General features: G+C 38.6%; 1 protein-coding gene across 1 annotated transcript in view; it reads right to left on the reverse strand.

Moving 5' to 3' along the window:
• Positions 1 to 13,830, reverse strand: part of tmtc3 (transmembrane O-mannosyltransferase targeting cadherins 3) — a 59,283-nt gene that overhangs the window by 21,316 nt on the left and 24,137 nt on the right. The window contains exons 7-9 of the mRNA XM_055155573.1: positions 5,073 to 5,325; positions 2,447 to 2,595; positions 1,667 to 1,787 (exon numbers count right to left, since the gene is read on the reverse strand). Of these exons, the coding sequence (XP_055011548.1) occupies positions 1,667 to 1,787; positions 2,447 to 2,595; positions 5,073 to 5,325 (523 nt within the window). The remainder of the gene's footprint in view (positions 1 to 1,666; positions 1,788 to 2,446; positions 2,596 to 5,072; positions 5,326 to 13,830) is intronic.

Below are 13,830 nucleotides of genomic sequence, written 5' to 3' on the forward strand. Positions count from 1 at the left end.
ATGTTCCAGGCAAAGCAATAACGTCACAATGGAGACAAGTAAGTTGCAGGCACGTCACGAGAAAAGTTATAGTGCACCTATACAACTGAAACATTTAAAATAGAAAACAGAATTTTGAAAGAGTGCAAGTTTTAGGGTTTTGATAACTAGATTGTGAGGCTTGTCCAAACCTGCAGGTGTGAACAACCACAAAGACACCATATTACTCACTTTAAATTGATCTGTTTACAAGACATTTCCATAATCTGATAACTCGATTTCACTTATATCCTGGCCAAGAAGATTCATTCGTTTGATATTTGTAAGTCAATCATTGCCTTTAAACTGTCTCTAACTACATTGAAACTAACACACCTATTTGTTTACAGTTTCTGTTCGTTGACTAGGTTATTGAACCACAAGTGTGAACTGTCCCTGCTTCATATTTTGCATAATTGTATAATTAATTGGTGATCTCTGACCTGTTATAAAGGCATTTTAATTTACTGTATATTAATGTTGACCTGAAAAAACTGTGAATTGATATAATAGTTTTTTATTTGAATTAGCTGATGCTATAACAATAGAATCTTTAGAACCTTTTTTTCATCCTTCGTTTGCAGGTATTTAGACTGGAGCGGTGCCAGCGTTAGATACTTGACGTATGTAACTGACGCAGAGAGGTCTTATCCAAACACTGGAACAATACTGAACTATGAGACTACACAAAAATGCATGTACCATACTTAAGTTTTACAACATAACTGAAAAGTGAAATATAATCTGTCAAATCTCATGATTTAAAGCGATTTCTGCGTATTCTCTTTTCGTTTCCAGGATCTCAACAGAAAATCATTACACTAATCACTATCAGATATCTCAAGAATGCATTGAACTGGTGCTATCAAATTTGGATGAAATATTGTGGACTTTTGTATTGAAGGTTGAATGATCTTGGCAAGACACATTTCTTCCATTCCATCTCTTCTGGCTCTGCGCAAATTCCAAAATTAATCTAAATAAGATTATGAAAGAAAAAAAATTACTGTTGTTGTCAAAATATTTTTATACTGTTAATGATACTTCAGAATTTAGTCCAAATATGACTGTAGTTATCCAATGCATTCTTGTTTCTTCTATCTAAATAGGTTGGGTTGACTTTAGAAAGTCCACAGTCCAGCACTGAGATGGAGGACAGGTCAGAACACCATGGTGGAAATTTGTCTTTTAAGGAACAGCAGAGACAGAAGAGCAGAGACAGAGGAGCAGAGACAGAGGAGCAGAGGCAGAGCAGCAGAGGCAGAGGAGCAGAGACAGAGGAGCAGAGGCAGAGCAGCAGAGACAGAGGAGCAGAGACAGAGGAGCAGAGACAGAGGAGCAGAGACAGAGAAGCAAGATGGAGCAGAGGCAGAGGAGCAGAGTCAGAGAAGCAAGATGGAGCAGAGGCAGAGGAGCAGAGTCAGAGAAGCAAGATGGAGCAGAGACAGAGGAGCAGAGGCAGAGGAGCAGAGCCAGAGGAGCAGAGACAGAGGAGCAGAGACAGAGGAGCAGAGAGAGCAGAGAGCAGAGCAGAGATGGAGCAGAGACAGAGGAGCAGAGGCAGAGGAGCAGAGACAGAGCAGAGCCAGAGGAGCAGAGACAGAGAAGCAAGATGGAGCAGAGGCAGAGGAGCAGAGTCAGACTTCACCTTTAGAGCTGCAGTGAACAGAGTGTATTCAGACTCCCAGTCCCAGTTCCTGTGGAAGGTCTTCACTGCATGAGTTGTGAGCAGAAGAACCATCAGGAACCAAGAAAACCTTTTCAGGATCCTGTCATAAAGGAGAGAAAGGAGGCTTAGTGAAAATGGACAATGTGTCAAGGGAATATAATCGTGTGTAGAACAAGAATTGTAATAGTGTGGTGGGAATAATGGAATTTTAATCAAATAGAGATCCAATCTTGAATGGGTCTTTTTTATGAAGAGGTCAGCAGCTAACCTCAAGCTCAGTCTGAATGCAGTGCAGCTTCAGTACAAGGGCTGCAAGAAATACAAATAATGAACCGTAAGGGGAGAAGCAGAGACTGTCCTAAGAGAACAGGTGCTGCTGTGCTCTGGATTCTTTCTGTTTTTGGAGTCGATTTTAGCTGGACACCAGAGCCCTCCACAGGCCTTTGTACTTAACACATGATTAGGTTAAACAGAGCAGTCGCAGCTGTGCCAGGTGCAGTCTAAGCCTGGTGTAATTCTCTGTGTATCTTCATCTGTGGTTTGAGTTCAGATTTCGCAAGACAATAATGATATGTGTATCATATATATATAAATATTGGTGATCAGCCACAGCAGCAAGATTTACAGATATCTATAATAGCTGTAAAATAATCCTTGCTGAACGATTCCTATTTATTAGATTTATCCGTTTGTTGACATCAATGCAATTAGCAGCACAGTAGATTAACACACATATTTAAAACAGAAAAGGGGCCTAACCCTTTATGTGAGAGGATCTTGAAGCCATGAGCGACCAGGACACAGAAGCCCATACTGGGGACATACAGGACCCTCTCAGCCACCACGAAGCCCACCGGGAAGAAGAGGTTTGAGGCAGGGATGAAGGGCAGCACCATCAGGGACAGGGCCTAAAGGGGGCACAGCAGAGCACAAACAGTTACAGGGTTTAGTTATCCAAGTTTGTGTTTAAAGGGGATGTATAGGTAAACTAAATCGACTTTTAAGAACCATAACCATCTTATATTGATACTTTGCAGCTCATGTCATCAACATCCTTGGAGGTGTGATGCTAACAGTAGGCCCCATCTGTTGACTTTAATCTGAGCTTTATTTGAACACAATCTGACCAGAAAGAGCTGACTTAGTGAGAACAAGCGATCTGACTGGGGTCTCAAAGCATCAAAGACAACAAACATGTTATTATGTTTTTTTTCTGTGAATATTGTATCATCAAAACAATAAAAGATAACATGGTGATCTAAATATATTATGTGTTTAACGTTAATACCACACAGACGTAAAATACTAAAATACTCCCGCTGTAAAGCTGAGACACGTCAAACCCTAGGGGACACCTCTGATGAAAGTCAAAAGTTCAACCACCCATAGAGAAAGGCCCATAAGAGAAAATGAATGTTCAAAAAATATATTGTTCTCACTCATCATTATCTTACACTGAGTTGTAGTTTGAGTGATTCATTCATGTTTGAGTAATCTAGTGTTGGAGGACCTCTGACATGACCACAGTTGTACTTTTGTACAGTTGTACTCTTTGTTGCATAACCCTGGACAGTGGTGGTCTCCTGAGAACAGCTCTGTCCTGGTGTAGCTTTAAACTTACACAACAGCAGCAGCCACCACAGCTCAGGATCAGTCAGGCCTTCATTAATCCACTCACATGTGTGTCCGCTATCCCCCAAAGACCATGGTTCACTGGCCTCCTCTGTCAGAGCCTTACACAATACACAACATTTGTTGGGTCTGCATTATTCAAACTGATTTTTTAACACTTTATTTGACAGGGAGCTGCATAAAAGGGAGTCAATAGCAGGGAGGCATTCAACAAACAGTTGTAGAAAGTCTTGATGTTATGATGAAGCAGGTTAAAAATCAACTTTTTAGAGTTTTCTCCTATGTTATAACATTGCTCCCTCATCAAAAACATGCCTGAAGAGTTTTATAGGTCACCCATGCCCTCCTCCCTTTGCTCCCCACGACAACACAGTCAGTGTGCCACATGCCAATGAAACTGCACATCAGATCAGGTCTGTGAAGTTGTAGTGTATTGTTTTGTATCCTACTTTTGAATATTTATGGAGAATTGTTCTTGCGGGAGCATGGATGATGTTGGCTTGTGGGATGAGTATTGGACAGAATTGTACAACTTACCATAAGGTTTGAATAAGACCAAGGAGAGATTGCTCAAACATACATCGATGACATCTAAAACCTCTTCAGGCATGTTTTTGATGAAGGAACAACGTTATAACATGAAACAAAGCTCCGAAAAGTCTGTTTTATATCATCTGTGTTGAGTATGTCATAGAAATTTATATTTGAAGCAATTTAATTTGTTTCCAAAGTCCAAATCAAATTAAATAGAAAATTGCAATCAATCATTTTGAGAATTTCAGTTTTCTGGTGGATCTTGGTTTATTGTTAGATCAAATTTGAGAATGCACTTGTAATGTTTACCTCAAAACTGGAATAATACTGTTGGTACTAACATCTTAATTACCAAGGAAATACCAACACACTTAAGCTATTACAAAAATTTTCAATAAGCTTAATGTTGAAAAGGTGATGATTTTAGACCAGGCTTTTTCTCATGGTCAGAAATGAGTCTTTCAACATGAGGAACAGCTTAAAATGGCGTGAGATTTCAAATTATTTCAAACAACAATATTGCTTTATGAATATTCCACCCGCTATAATAGATGCATTTCATCTTCACATGATTTAATGTCCGAATGGTACCTACAACATGTCGGAACATGAGGAATTGGTTTGAAATGACTGAACTTGGGCCAATATGAAAGAGCAAAACCATTTAAGGAAGATTTCTTAATGAGATCATGCTTTTAGGCCTTCTCTGCTCCAACCAAGTCCAACTACACCACATGAAATGTTAATAGGGACGCACTCACAAAGACTGCAGTTATTTAGGTAATAAAATGTCCTCTTGAGAACAAAGTGCCTCCATGTGCCTCCATGGGATCTTATTCTTTGCAGGCAGATATAAGGAAGTGTCCACTAAGATTTTGAACAGAACTGAAGAAGCAGCTTGGATGAGATGCGAAACATATTCAACCAAAATAAAGTTTTGTCTAGTTGACAAATTCAGTTTCTACTTTTGCTATTCCCTGGGGGTGATGCTAACTGAAGGGATTGTTCTTTTTGAAGCCCAGTTTTTTTTTTTTTTTGTTTGGTTTTTTTGAGTTTTTGAATTTTCTGACTTGTCTTTAAACTTTTTTGGCTGTTTACCAAAACTGATAACCATTCCGCCATAGAGATACATCATGATGCCACTGCAATTGGGTCTTTCCTTAATATAAAAATCAAATTAGTTTTAGATTTGAATTAGTTTTGTTACAACGCATCTTACCATGATGACGGTTTTGGCAGAGCTGTGCCTGTAGCGGAGGCTGTGGAGAGCCAGGAGCCCCAGAGAGGCGTAGAACAGCAGTGTGGCCAGGTTTCGAGGGTCCAGTATGGACTCGACCAGAGGGATGGTGCCCATGGTCCAATCACAACAGAGCTCTGAGGGGAAGAGGAGGAGCCACGCGTTCACCGGGAGAAGGTAGTTAAAGGTGAGCTGTCGAGAAGGGGTAGGGCTGACTGCGGCCGGGTTATCGAATCTGACGAGAGAGGAAACACAGAGGATACTGAGGATACTGAACATGTTTTGAAGTGAGATTTATTGCTGCTACCATAAACACTGTTATAAATTATAATACTGAAAAACACTTTATGCTGCAGCAAGTGCACTCCGAGGCAATGAGAATGTGGGTGGGCCATAATTCCTTCAGGATAATAAAGTATCTATCTAATCTATCTAATCGCATCTAATATATGCTGTTGTTGTGGGTGTTATGGGTGGGAAAAAAAAAGTACTAGTTTCTGACTAGACTCCGCACACCTGACTGGCCGACAAGTGTGTTGGAAGAAAGGCACTTAGTTGTTCTCAAGAAAACTCCTGCACACAGTCTCACTCCTAGTTTTTCTTTTATTGATACGACATTTTGGTCCCTCAGACCTTCCTCAGGTTATGAGGAGTGAGACAGGGAATTTTCTTGAAAAATGAAAAAAACAAAACAAAAAAACAACAACAACAAATAACAAAGTAGTGAAGTAGTTTTTGACTTCAGTATGCAAAAAAAAGATGAAAAAAACTCCTTAATGTACACGTGCATGCATCTCGAACTCATAACTGTTGTTTTTTTTGGTTTAAAAAGTAGAATTATGTTCACTCTGCACATTTTAAGCAGCTCCAACAGTATGAACATTTGAGAGAAGATTGAAATCTGAACTGATAAAATAATACAAGAATCCCATGCATTTCATGATATGTTTGTAGAAGGGACAAGATATTTATCAATAAAAAAAAAAAAAAAAAAAAAAAAAAAAACAGATATTACACTATCTAAATAATTGCAGCTTTTGTAATAGTGACTTGATTGTGATTAATCTACCCACACTAGTTTTCACTACAAAGTAAATTAAAGGTCCAATTACACAAAATTACCTCTTGTCAACAACAAGCAGTGTTAGAATCTTGTTCCTCCTCAAAAACATACCTGGAGTTGTGTGTTCTTTCGTTCACACATGTTTGAACAACCCTTTATTATTAGTCTGTCTACATCTCCAAAGTTCAAAATGCTCTGTTCCACCAGATGTCATGAAGCAGGACTTTTCAGGTTAATAGCTACCTTTTACCTTTTGTTCAGTAGATTGGAAATGCCAGGACTGAAGTTATCCAAATGATTCAAATGAAGGTGTATGGATTTTAAAAACAAAGTGTAACATTTCGTGCATTTTAACATAGATCAGAAAATGGAGTAATATGAGCCCTTTAAATTATACTGTTTTGACTTAATCTATACCGACTTTAATGTGACCACAGTTTCATCAGGGTAAAAGAGTATAGTACATAGCGGTTCAAATTATTTTTATTTTTATTTTTTTTTAATAGCTTTCTGTTCCAAAACAAAAACAAGGCCAATTCGAGTATGTTATTGTAACTGGACCACAACTGAAGCTGAGAAGACAGGCGGAAAAGGGTCATGTAATCACAAGCCAAAGTAATTTGTTTTACGTGTTTTGAAAATTTTGAACTGCAGGACAAAACCAATGCACTTGATTTATGTAGCACAGAAAACCTTTAAAAATACAAGCGAATAAACAGTTGGTCTACTAGTGCTTATAATAGGCCTGCAGGATCAACTGTGATTGAATATGATGATGTGCGATGGACTGAAAATCACAATTTGAACGGATGCAATTAGCAAATCACAAACTGGAAAGGCTGCAATACATGCATCACAAATTTCAGACTTCCAGTCATTGCACAGTGCATACTGGGAAGGATTTTATGAAAAAGTGAGCTTCAAACCGCCATGTTTGTTTTCCCGGTGGGATGAATCTATTGTCAAAGCTGATCTTTTCTAGTCTTTTGAACCATATCTCTTTTGTTTCTGGTTCTGATATTGTCATATTTTAGTTTTGGGATTCGGACATCATAATTGTGTATTTGTTGGATGTCCTAACAGCAGAAAACAGCTCGAGAAATGAGCTTCGGAAGTTTGCGAACTCCATATATGCAAAAAGGAATCAAATCTGTGTGACTGCAAACCTCTGTTCAAACTGTTTCCCTTCCCAACAGAATTGAAAAATAGTGAAAGGTGAAGGTGATGGGCAGTATTGATCCACAGGAAGGACGAAAAAGGAAACCTTTGACTGCGTAAGAAATCATCCTGAGCTTGCAGCGAACATGTTGTATGTGGAGCCCCATCAAAGCGGGATCCCGTTTGTTAAGTGAGAGGTGCAGAAGACAAACAGGCCAAGCTCGCACTTTCTTGTTCTTGTGGTTTTACAGCAACATTACGTCTTGGTCAGTTTGCAGTGGAAGGTGTTTCTTGGCGAACAGCTGGTGCCTTTCGCTTTAGTGTTGACTTTTTAAATTCGTAACCGAGGCTGAGCGAGGGATCATGATTTTGCTTTGATGTTTGCTGCAAACTCGGGATGATTTAGGCAGTCAAAGTTTACCTTTTTGGTCTTTCCTGGGAACCAATACTGCTCATCGCCTTCGCCTTTCACGATTTTTCAATTCCGTTGGGAAAGGAAACAGTTTGAACAGAGGTTTGTAGTCACACAGATCTATTTCACTTTTGCATTTATGTTTGCAAACAAATTTCTCGAGCTGTTTTCTGCTATTAGGACATCCAACAACCACAAAATTACGATGTCCAAATCCCAAAACTAAAATATGACAATATCAGAACCAGAAACAAAAGTGATACGGTTCAAAAGACTAGAAAACACTGGCTTTGTCAATAGACACATCCTACTGGGAAAACAACCATGGCGGTTTGATGCTCACTTTTTTGGAAAATCCTTCCCAGTATGCATTGCAGAATGACCGGAAGTCCTAAATTCATGATGCATGTATTTTTAACGTATCAGAATTTCCTCCAAAAACAACAAAATGCCCTGTCTTATTCTGCATAAAAACTGATATCCCTGTAGTTTAGATCTGTACAAACATGTCCTGAAATGTGATTCTTGTATTAGTTTGTCAGTTCAGATCCCAACATATCTAACCATAACTGCAATTCTTGTTAGAAAAGTCTCAATTAGATAGTTTTCTCAAATTGTTCAGCCATACATAGAGTTGTATAACCTTCATTCCCTCCATCTGAAATTAGGAAATCACCAAATTCTAGAACATGAATGTGACCTATTGATATTTTGCAGTTGCTTTCATCAATATTTCCTAGGGGTGTGATGCTAACTGTAAGCTCTGACTGAAGCTCTGTTACCCAAATTAGATTTTAATCTTTAACACAATCCGACCAGAAAGAACTGATTTAGATGGAACTACAAAAGGTGAACTGATTTGCGCTGTTAAACAAGATCCTCTCAAACAGCATTAACCAACAGTTTTTCAGTCAAGGCCACCACACACTACATGATTTTTCGGACTTAAGTGATTTTTAAATGTGCGACAAAAAGCACACACCACAGACACGAGGAGAATCTCTGATCGCAAACACTTCAGCAGGATATGTCTGCAACCACAAGTGTTCAAAAGATCAGAGCTCTGCACTTCTGTTTTAGATACAAGTCAAAACTGTGTTATTATTTGTGAAATGTGGTGCAGAACTTCAGATACATGATTTTTAAAGCATAAAAACTGTCAATAAAGAACAATTGATCCGTGCGCTGTGTGGCTGTAAACTGACACACGTGAGGAGCTACTTTTTACTTACAAATAACATCTCAAACTGGATTAATAGCACGATTTTTTGGACTGGATTTCATTATTTGCAGAGGACAATTTCTATGGATAATATGGATGAGATGCTGCACTTTAAATTTACCACTTTACGAAAGATGAGTAATAAAGTCTTTTTATTTTTGCAATATCCCAAGTTTGTATCTTGAACATCTGTGTCCATCACTGTGTCTACCGCTCATGCTCTGTTTTATTGGTTGTTATCGTAGCTTTGCTGATGTGATTATGATCTGACAGAGCAGCTCAGAGTCACACTGATACCACACATGTGGAGCGCAGTGGCTTCAAAATCACACACGAAGACAAAAAGTCAGGTCAGGCCTTCCAGAACTTGGGGAGAAGAAATCACAGCCAAAATCAGACAAATTCTGTGTGTGGCGGCCTTTAGCCACTCTCAACTTTTTATTAAAAAAACACCTAAACAGGACAATGAACGCTTGCATCCTCCTGAAAATGTAGTTTAAATCCATTTTGTTTTCTTGATTTTTTTTTTTAAAGATGATCTTAAAACATTTTTGACAAAGTTTGCAAATGTGTGCATTAAGGCTGGGTATCACCAAGAAATTGCCAATATGATACATACCTTAATACATAAGCCATGGTACAATAAATATATCAATACAGTGAGCTTTCGATTTGATATGATATATTTGAAATCAATTCGATATGGTTCAATTAAAAATAAAGGCTAAATCATAGCTGTGATACGTTTTTGATAAACCACTTCTTGTGCAAAGTGAATATAAAACACATCCATTTTAATCATCAAAACTGTGAAAATGTGAAATGTGTGCCCTTCCTCTGTAGAAGCAACAAAACTGTAGCACTGTAACAAAAATAATTTGGTAAAATGTACCAAAAAAATACTCTTGGCGATATATCGATACAGCAGTCTACAATACCAATACTGTATCACCACATCGAACGATACGATATATTGATATTTTTGCACACCCCTAGTGTACATTTTATCAACATAACTGCTGAACATTTACCATAGACATACATGTAGAACATCCCCCAACATGACATCGCTGCAAATAATCAATTATATCTTCTTAATATTTTCTGTTTTCTGTACCAAGCCTACACTGTCTACAGCTAAGAGCATGGTCATAAGCCTAAGGTTCACCGATAGCTCTGATACATTGATTTACAGTTCATAACCCACAGTGAAATACATGAAAAACTTCCTGCTCTGATGTTGTCCTGGTGCAGTGACGTGTTTGTACAGAAAGACCAGCTCCTGTGATGTGAGGGCAGATTAAAACCAGAGACACAAATCTGATTAGGGACACACTTCTCATGCATCTGAACATGAAGGGAAGGGATAGAGAGAAGAGAGACTAGAAAGAGAGAAGAGAGAGACAGAGACAGTAGCCGTCTTTCATTTCTTTTTCCTTGCTTCCTTCTCCTTGCTTCCTCTCCTTGATTGTGCAGGAAATGGATGAGGAAGTGCCAACCGCAGATGAGACACAGGGAGGAGAGAGGATACACTAAAACCAGTCAAGTCTGAGTCTTTTCTCTGATGTTTGCTCCAGAAGCATTCATCGTGTTTACTCCTTCCTCCCGTGGCTTTCTTTGGGACAAAACTTACCATGACACATTTGACTGACAGCTGAAAAAGGAGGATCGAGGAGAAGAATCAAGGAGAAGGAAGCAAGGAACGAGAAAGAAAATAGGGAGAGAAGACAGGAAGATGAGAGGGTGGTGGGGTGAGACAGAGTAGAGCGTGAGAGGTGAGAGTGAAGAGAAAGTAATGGAGAGAGGAAAGAGACATGAGAGAGTGGAGAAAGAGAAAGAAAAGATGAGAGGGGTGAGAGAGAAAAGAGCGAAACGAGAAGGGTATAGAGGGACAGTAAGAAGGGAAGAGAATGGGAAGAGGAGAGAGAAGGCGTTGGACAAAGAAGGTTTCATGTCTGCCATCTACTGGTAAAAAAAAAAAAAAAAGTTTGATTATAGAGACAGGAGCATGATAGTATGTCACCTGCATAATTCCATGTAAATAGAAAGTTTAAAAAAAAGAGGGATGGTGAGAGAAACGGAGAGACAGAAGGTGGGACTAAGAAGAACAAAGACAGGGAAAGGCTTCAAAGCTACCATTTACCATCTATAATTAAAAGCACAAAAGCATGTCACCTGTATAATTCCATGGAAATAGAAAGTGAAAACCATTCGGAACATTCTTTGAAGTATGGTGATTATGAGAGAGACAAATTGTTTACAGTACTGGGGAATATTATAGATAAATGATCACAGAAACAAGCAGGAGAAGGCCCCGCTCAAGGCCAAATAAGAGAGACTGAGAGGTTTTCAATGAGGCAGAGCTGTCAAAGGGAGTGAGCCAGTAACAAGTTATTAATCTTCTCTTCCACTGAAATGATTAACTTCAAATAATCAGAAAAAACTCACTCAGACAAGTCTATAAAACCCACATATCAGGTGTTAGATAAAGTATGTCTAAATCTAAATGGAGCAGTGTTGGTACCACAAAAGTAGAAAAGAAGAAAACATGTAAAGAAATGTACCCAAATAAACCTAAATCAAGACTTAAGACAAGAACTAAACCTTGACTTAAAGGGACAGTCTGGAAATTTGGACATAGGACCTCATTTCCTCGTGAGCCAGAGTGTTGGAGACATGTGGAGACACTTTTTGAAATATTCCATCCAGTTTTTATATGTATTTGCGAAGGTCACTGGTGCTAGGCCAGCGCATGTCAATGGCCATAGTTAGCCTGTAACTAAAAACGGTCTTACCCACTCTACAAAACACCCAAAGCAAATCTATTATTACACCAGACTGTTGATGTGAATGTCTGTGTTGTGTCTTCGCATGAATCGTCGTATGTTGAGGGCAGCAGCAGAATTTTACTTTGCCAGTAAGATAGGTACTAGGTGATATCAGTTTGCTGCTGTGGAGCTTTCTATCAGGAAGTACAACTCGCTGCTGCTGATGCTCAGACATAAATCCTTCAAATGCAATGTTGGTTTTACTTCCAAAATTATTCTGTCAACAAAGACATTTACATCGACAGTCTGGTATAATAATAGATTTGTTTCGGGTGTTTTGTTGAGTGGGTAAGACTGTTTTTAGTGGCAGGCTAACTATGGCCATTGACGTGCACTAGCCTAGCACCAGCGAACCTCTGCAAATACAAGGACTGGATGGAATATTTCAAAAAGTGACTCCACACATGTCCAACACTCTGGCTCACTAGGAAATGAGGCCCTATGTCCAAAATTCTGGGCTGTCCCTTTAAATGTCCTATGTATATATACTATTTTCTAATCCATGTTATAATGTTGTTTCCCCATCACAAACATACCTTGAGTTGTGTTTTGTTTCATTCATAATTTTTTCAACAGGCAAATCCTCCATATTTAGGCTGAGTTATTCTCTCAAACTGAAAACACTGTGCAACCTTGTGATGTCATGTCAATACAGGAAGTGCTCCCTGTGTTTTCAAACTCCATACACCTTCACTAGAGTCATCTGGATAATTTCAGCCCTGGAATCTCTTCTGAACAAAAGCTAAAAGGTTGATGTTAACTTGAAAACTACTGCTACATGACATCATGAGGTGAAACAGAGCATTTTGAGCTTTGTAGATATAGACAGACTAATAATAAAAGGTCATTCAAACATGTGTAAATGAAATAAAGCACAACTCCAGGTATGTTTTTGATGAGGGAACTACATTGTTACATGGCTTTATGGTCACAAGAGTCAGTTTTGCGTAAGATAGGACTTTTAACAAGAGGTCTATGCATGCTGGCCATTTGAATTGCCGTTTTGAGATAGAAAAAAAAAAAAATTGGAAAACTACTAATTTCACTTTCCCAACCCAAGATAAGGAAAATGCTTTGCCCATCATGCTTTGCCCATTGTGCGTAATGCTCGTAAAAATCAAACATGGAAAGACTCCCGACTGTCAGACTTGCGAGAAACGCTGCTGCTGCTTTACTGTAAATAAAGCTCCTTTCCCAATCCCAAAATAGTAAAAAAAAAAAAGGTTCAATATGACATTATAAATCAAAAATTCCCTATTCCTCATTTCAGTTTGTAACATTTCACAGCTTTGGCACCTGATTTTCAAATAAAAATATAATCATAAATTGTCTTTTCACAATTATCCCCTTGAAATTTTTGAAGTTGCTTGACCTCTTGTCTTTTTCAACCCAGAGCTCCACCCAAACATCAGTGACTACATGTCTCTGAATGCCCCTATGCTCAAGATAAGATCAGAGACATCCTGACTTGCTTAATTCCAATTTAGTTTCAACAATTAGTCAAAACAAGCTCCTTAATCCCCTCATCGTAACTTCAGAGATTCAAATTATCTCTTTAGGAGCATGATCTTAAAAACGGAACAACAAAATGTGATAATCCTGGTTTCAAAACTGTTGTGTCGTCCGTTTGAGACAATCTGGAGTCGTCCCGGGATTAACGCTGAGTAGATTAACATATCCAAGTTAATGCTGTGGTATGTTATCATTCAGATCACACTTTGAGGAATCTGGCCCAGACTAATCCAATAACAGAGATGTTGTTTTGGGGGCTGACAAGAGAGGTTGGAAATAGGTGATGCAGAAGAGTAATTAAAGGTGCAATATGTAACTTTTTTGGTGAAAGGTCTGCTACTACTTTGTCTCTATGGATATGCTATTGCTTGACCTGAAATATTACACAGTTTGGCATTAAACATGTTTCTTCAGTACCTTTTTTTGTTCGCAATAAATGCCAGTGCAATAACATCTCCAAGACAGACTTCTCACCAGAAAAATGACATTCTATATTGGTAACTTTCTGATTTGGGGTCTGTCACCGGTTTGTTTCTATGGATATG

This window comes from Boleophthalmus pectinirostris, unplaced genomic scaffold (genome assembly GCF_026225935.1).
Source record: "Boleophthalmus pectinirostris isolate CB_2022bp ecotype Guang Dong unplaced genomic scaffold, ASM2622593v1 HiC_scaffold_2, whole genome shotgun sequence".
Classification (NCBI taxonomy): domain Eukaryota; kingdom Metazoa; phylum Chordata; class Actinopteri; order Gobiiformes; family Gobiidae; genus Boleophthalmus; species Boleophthalmus pectinirostris.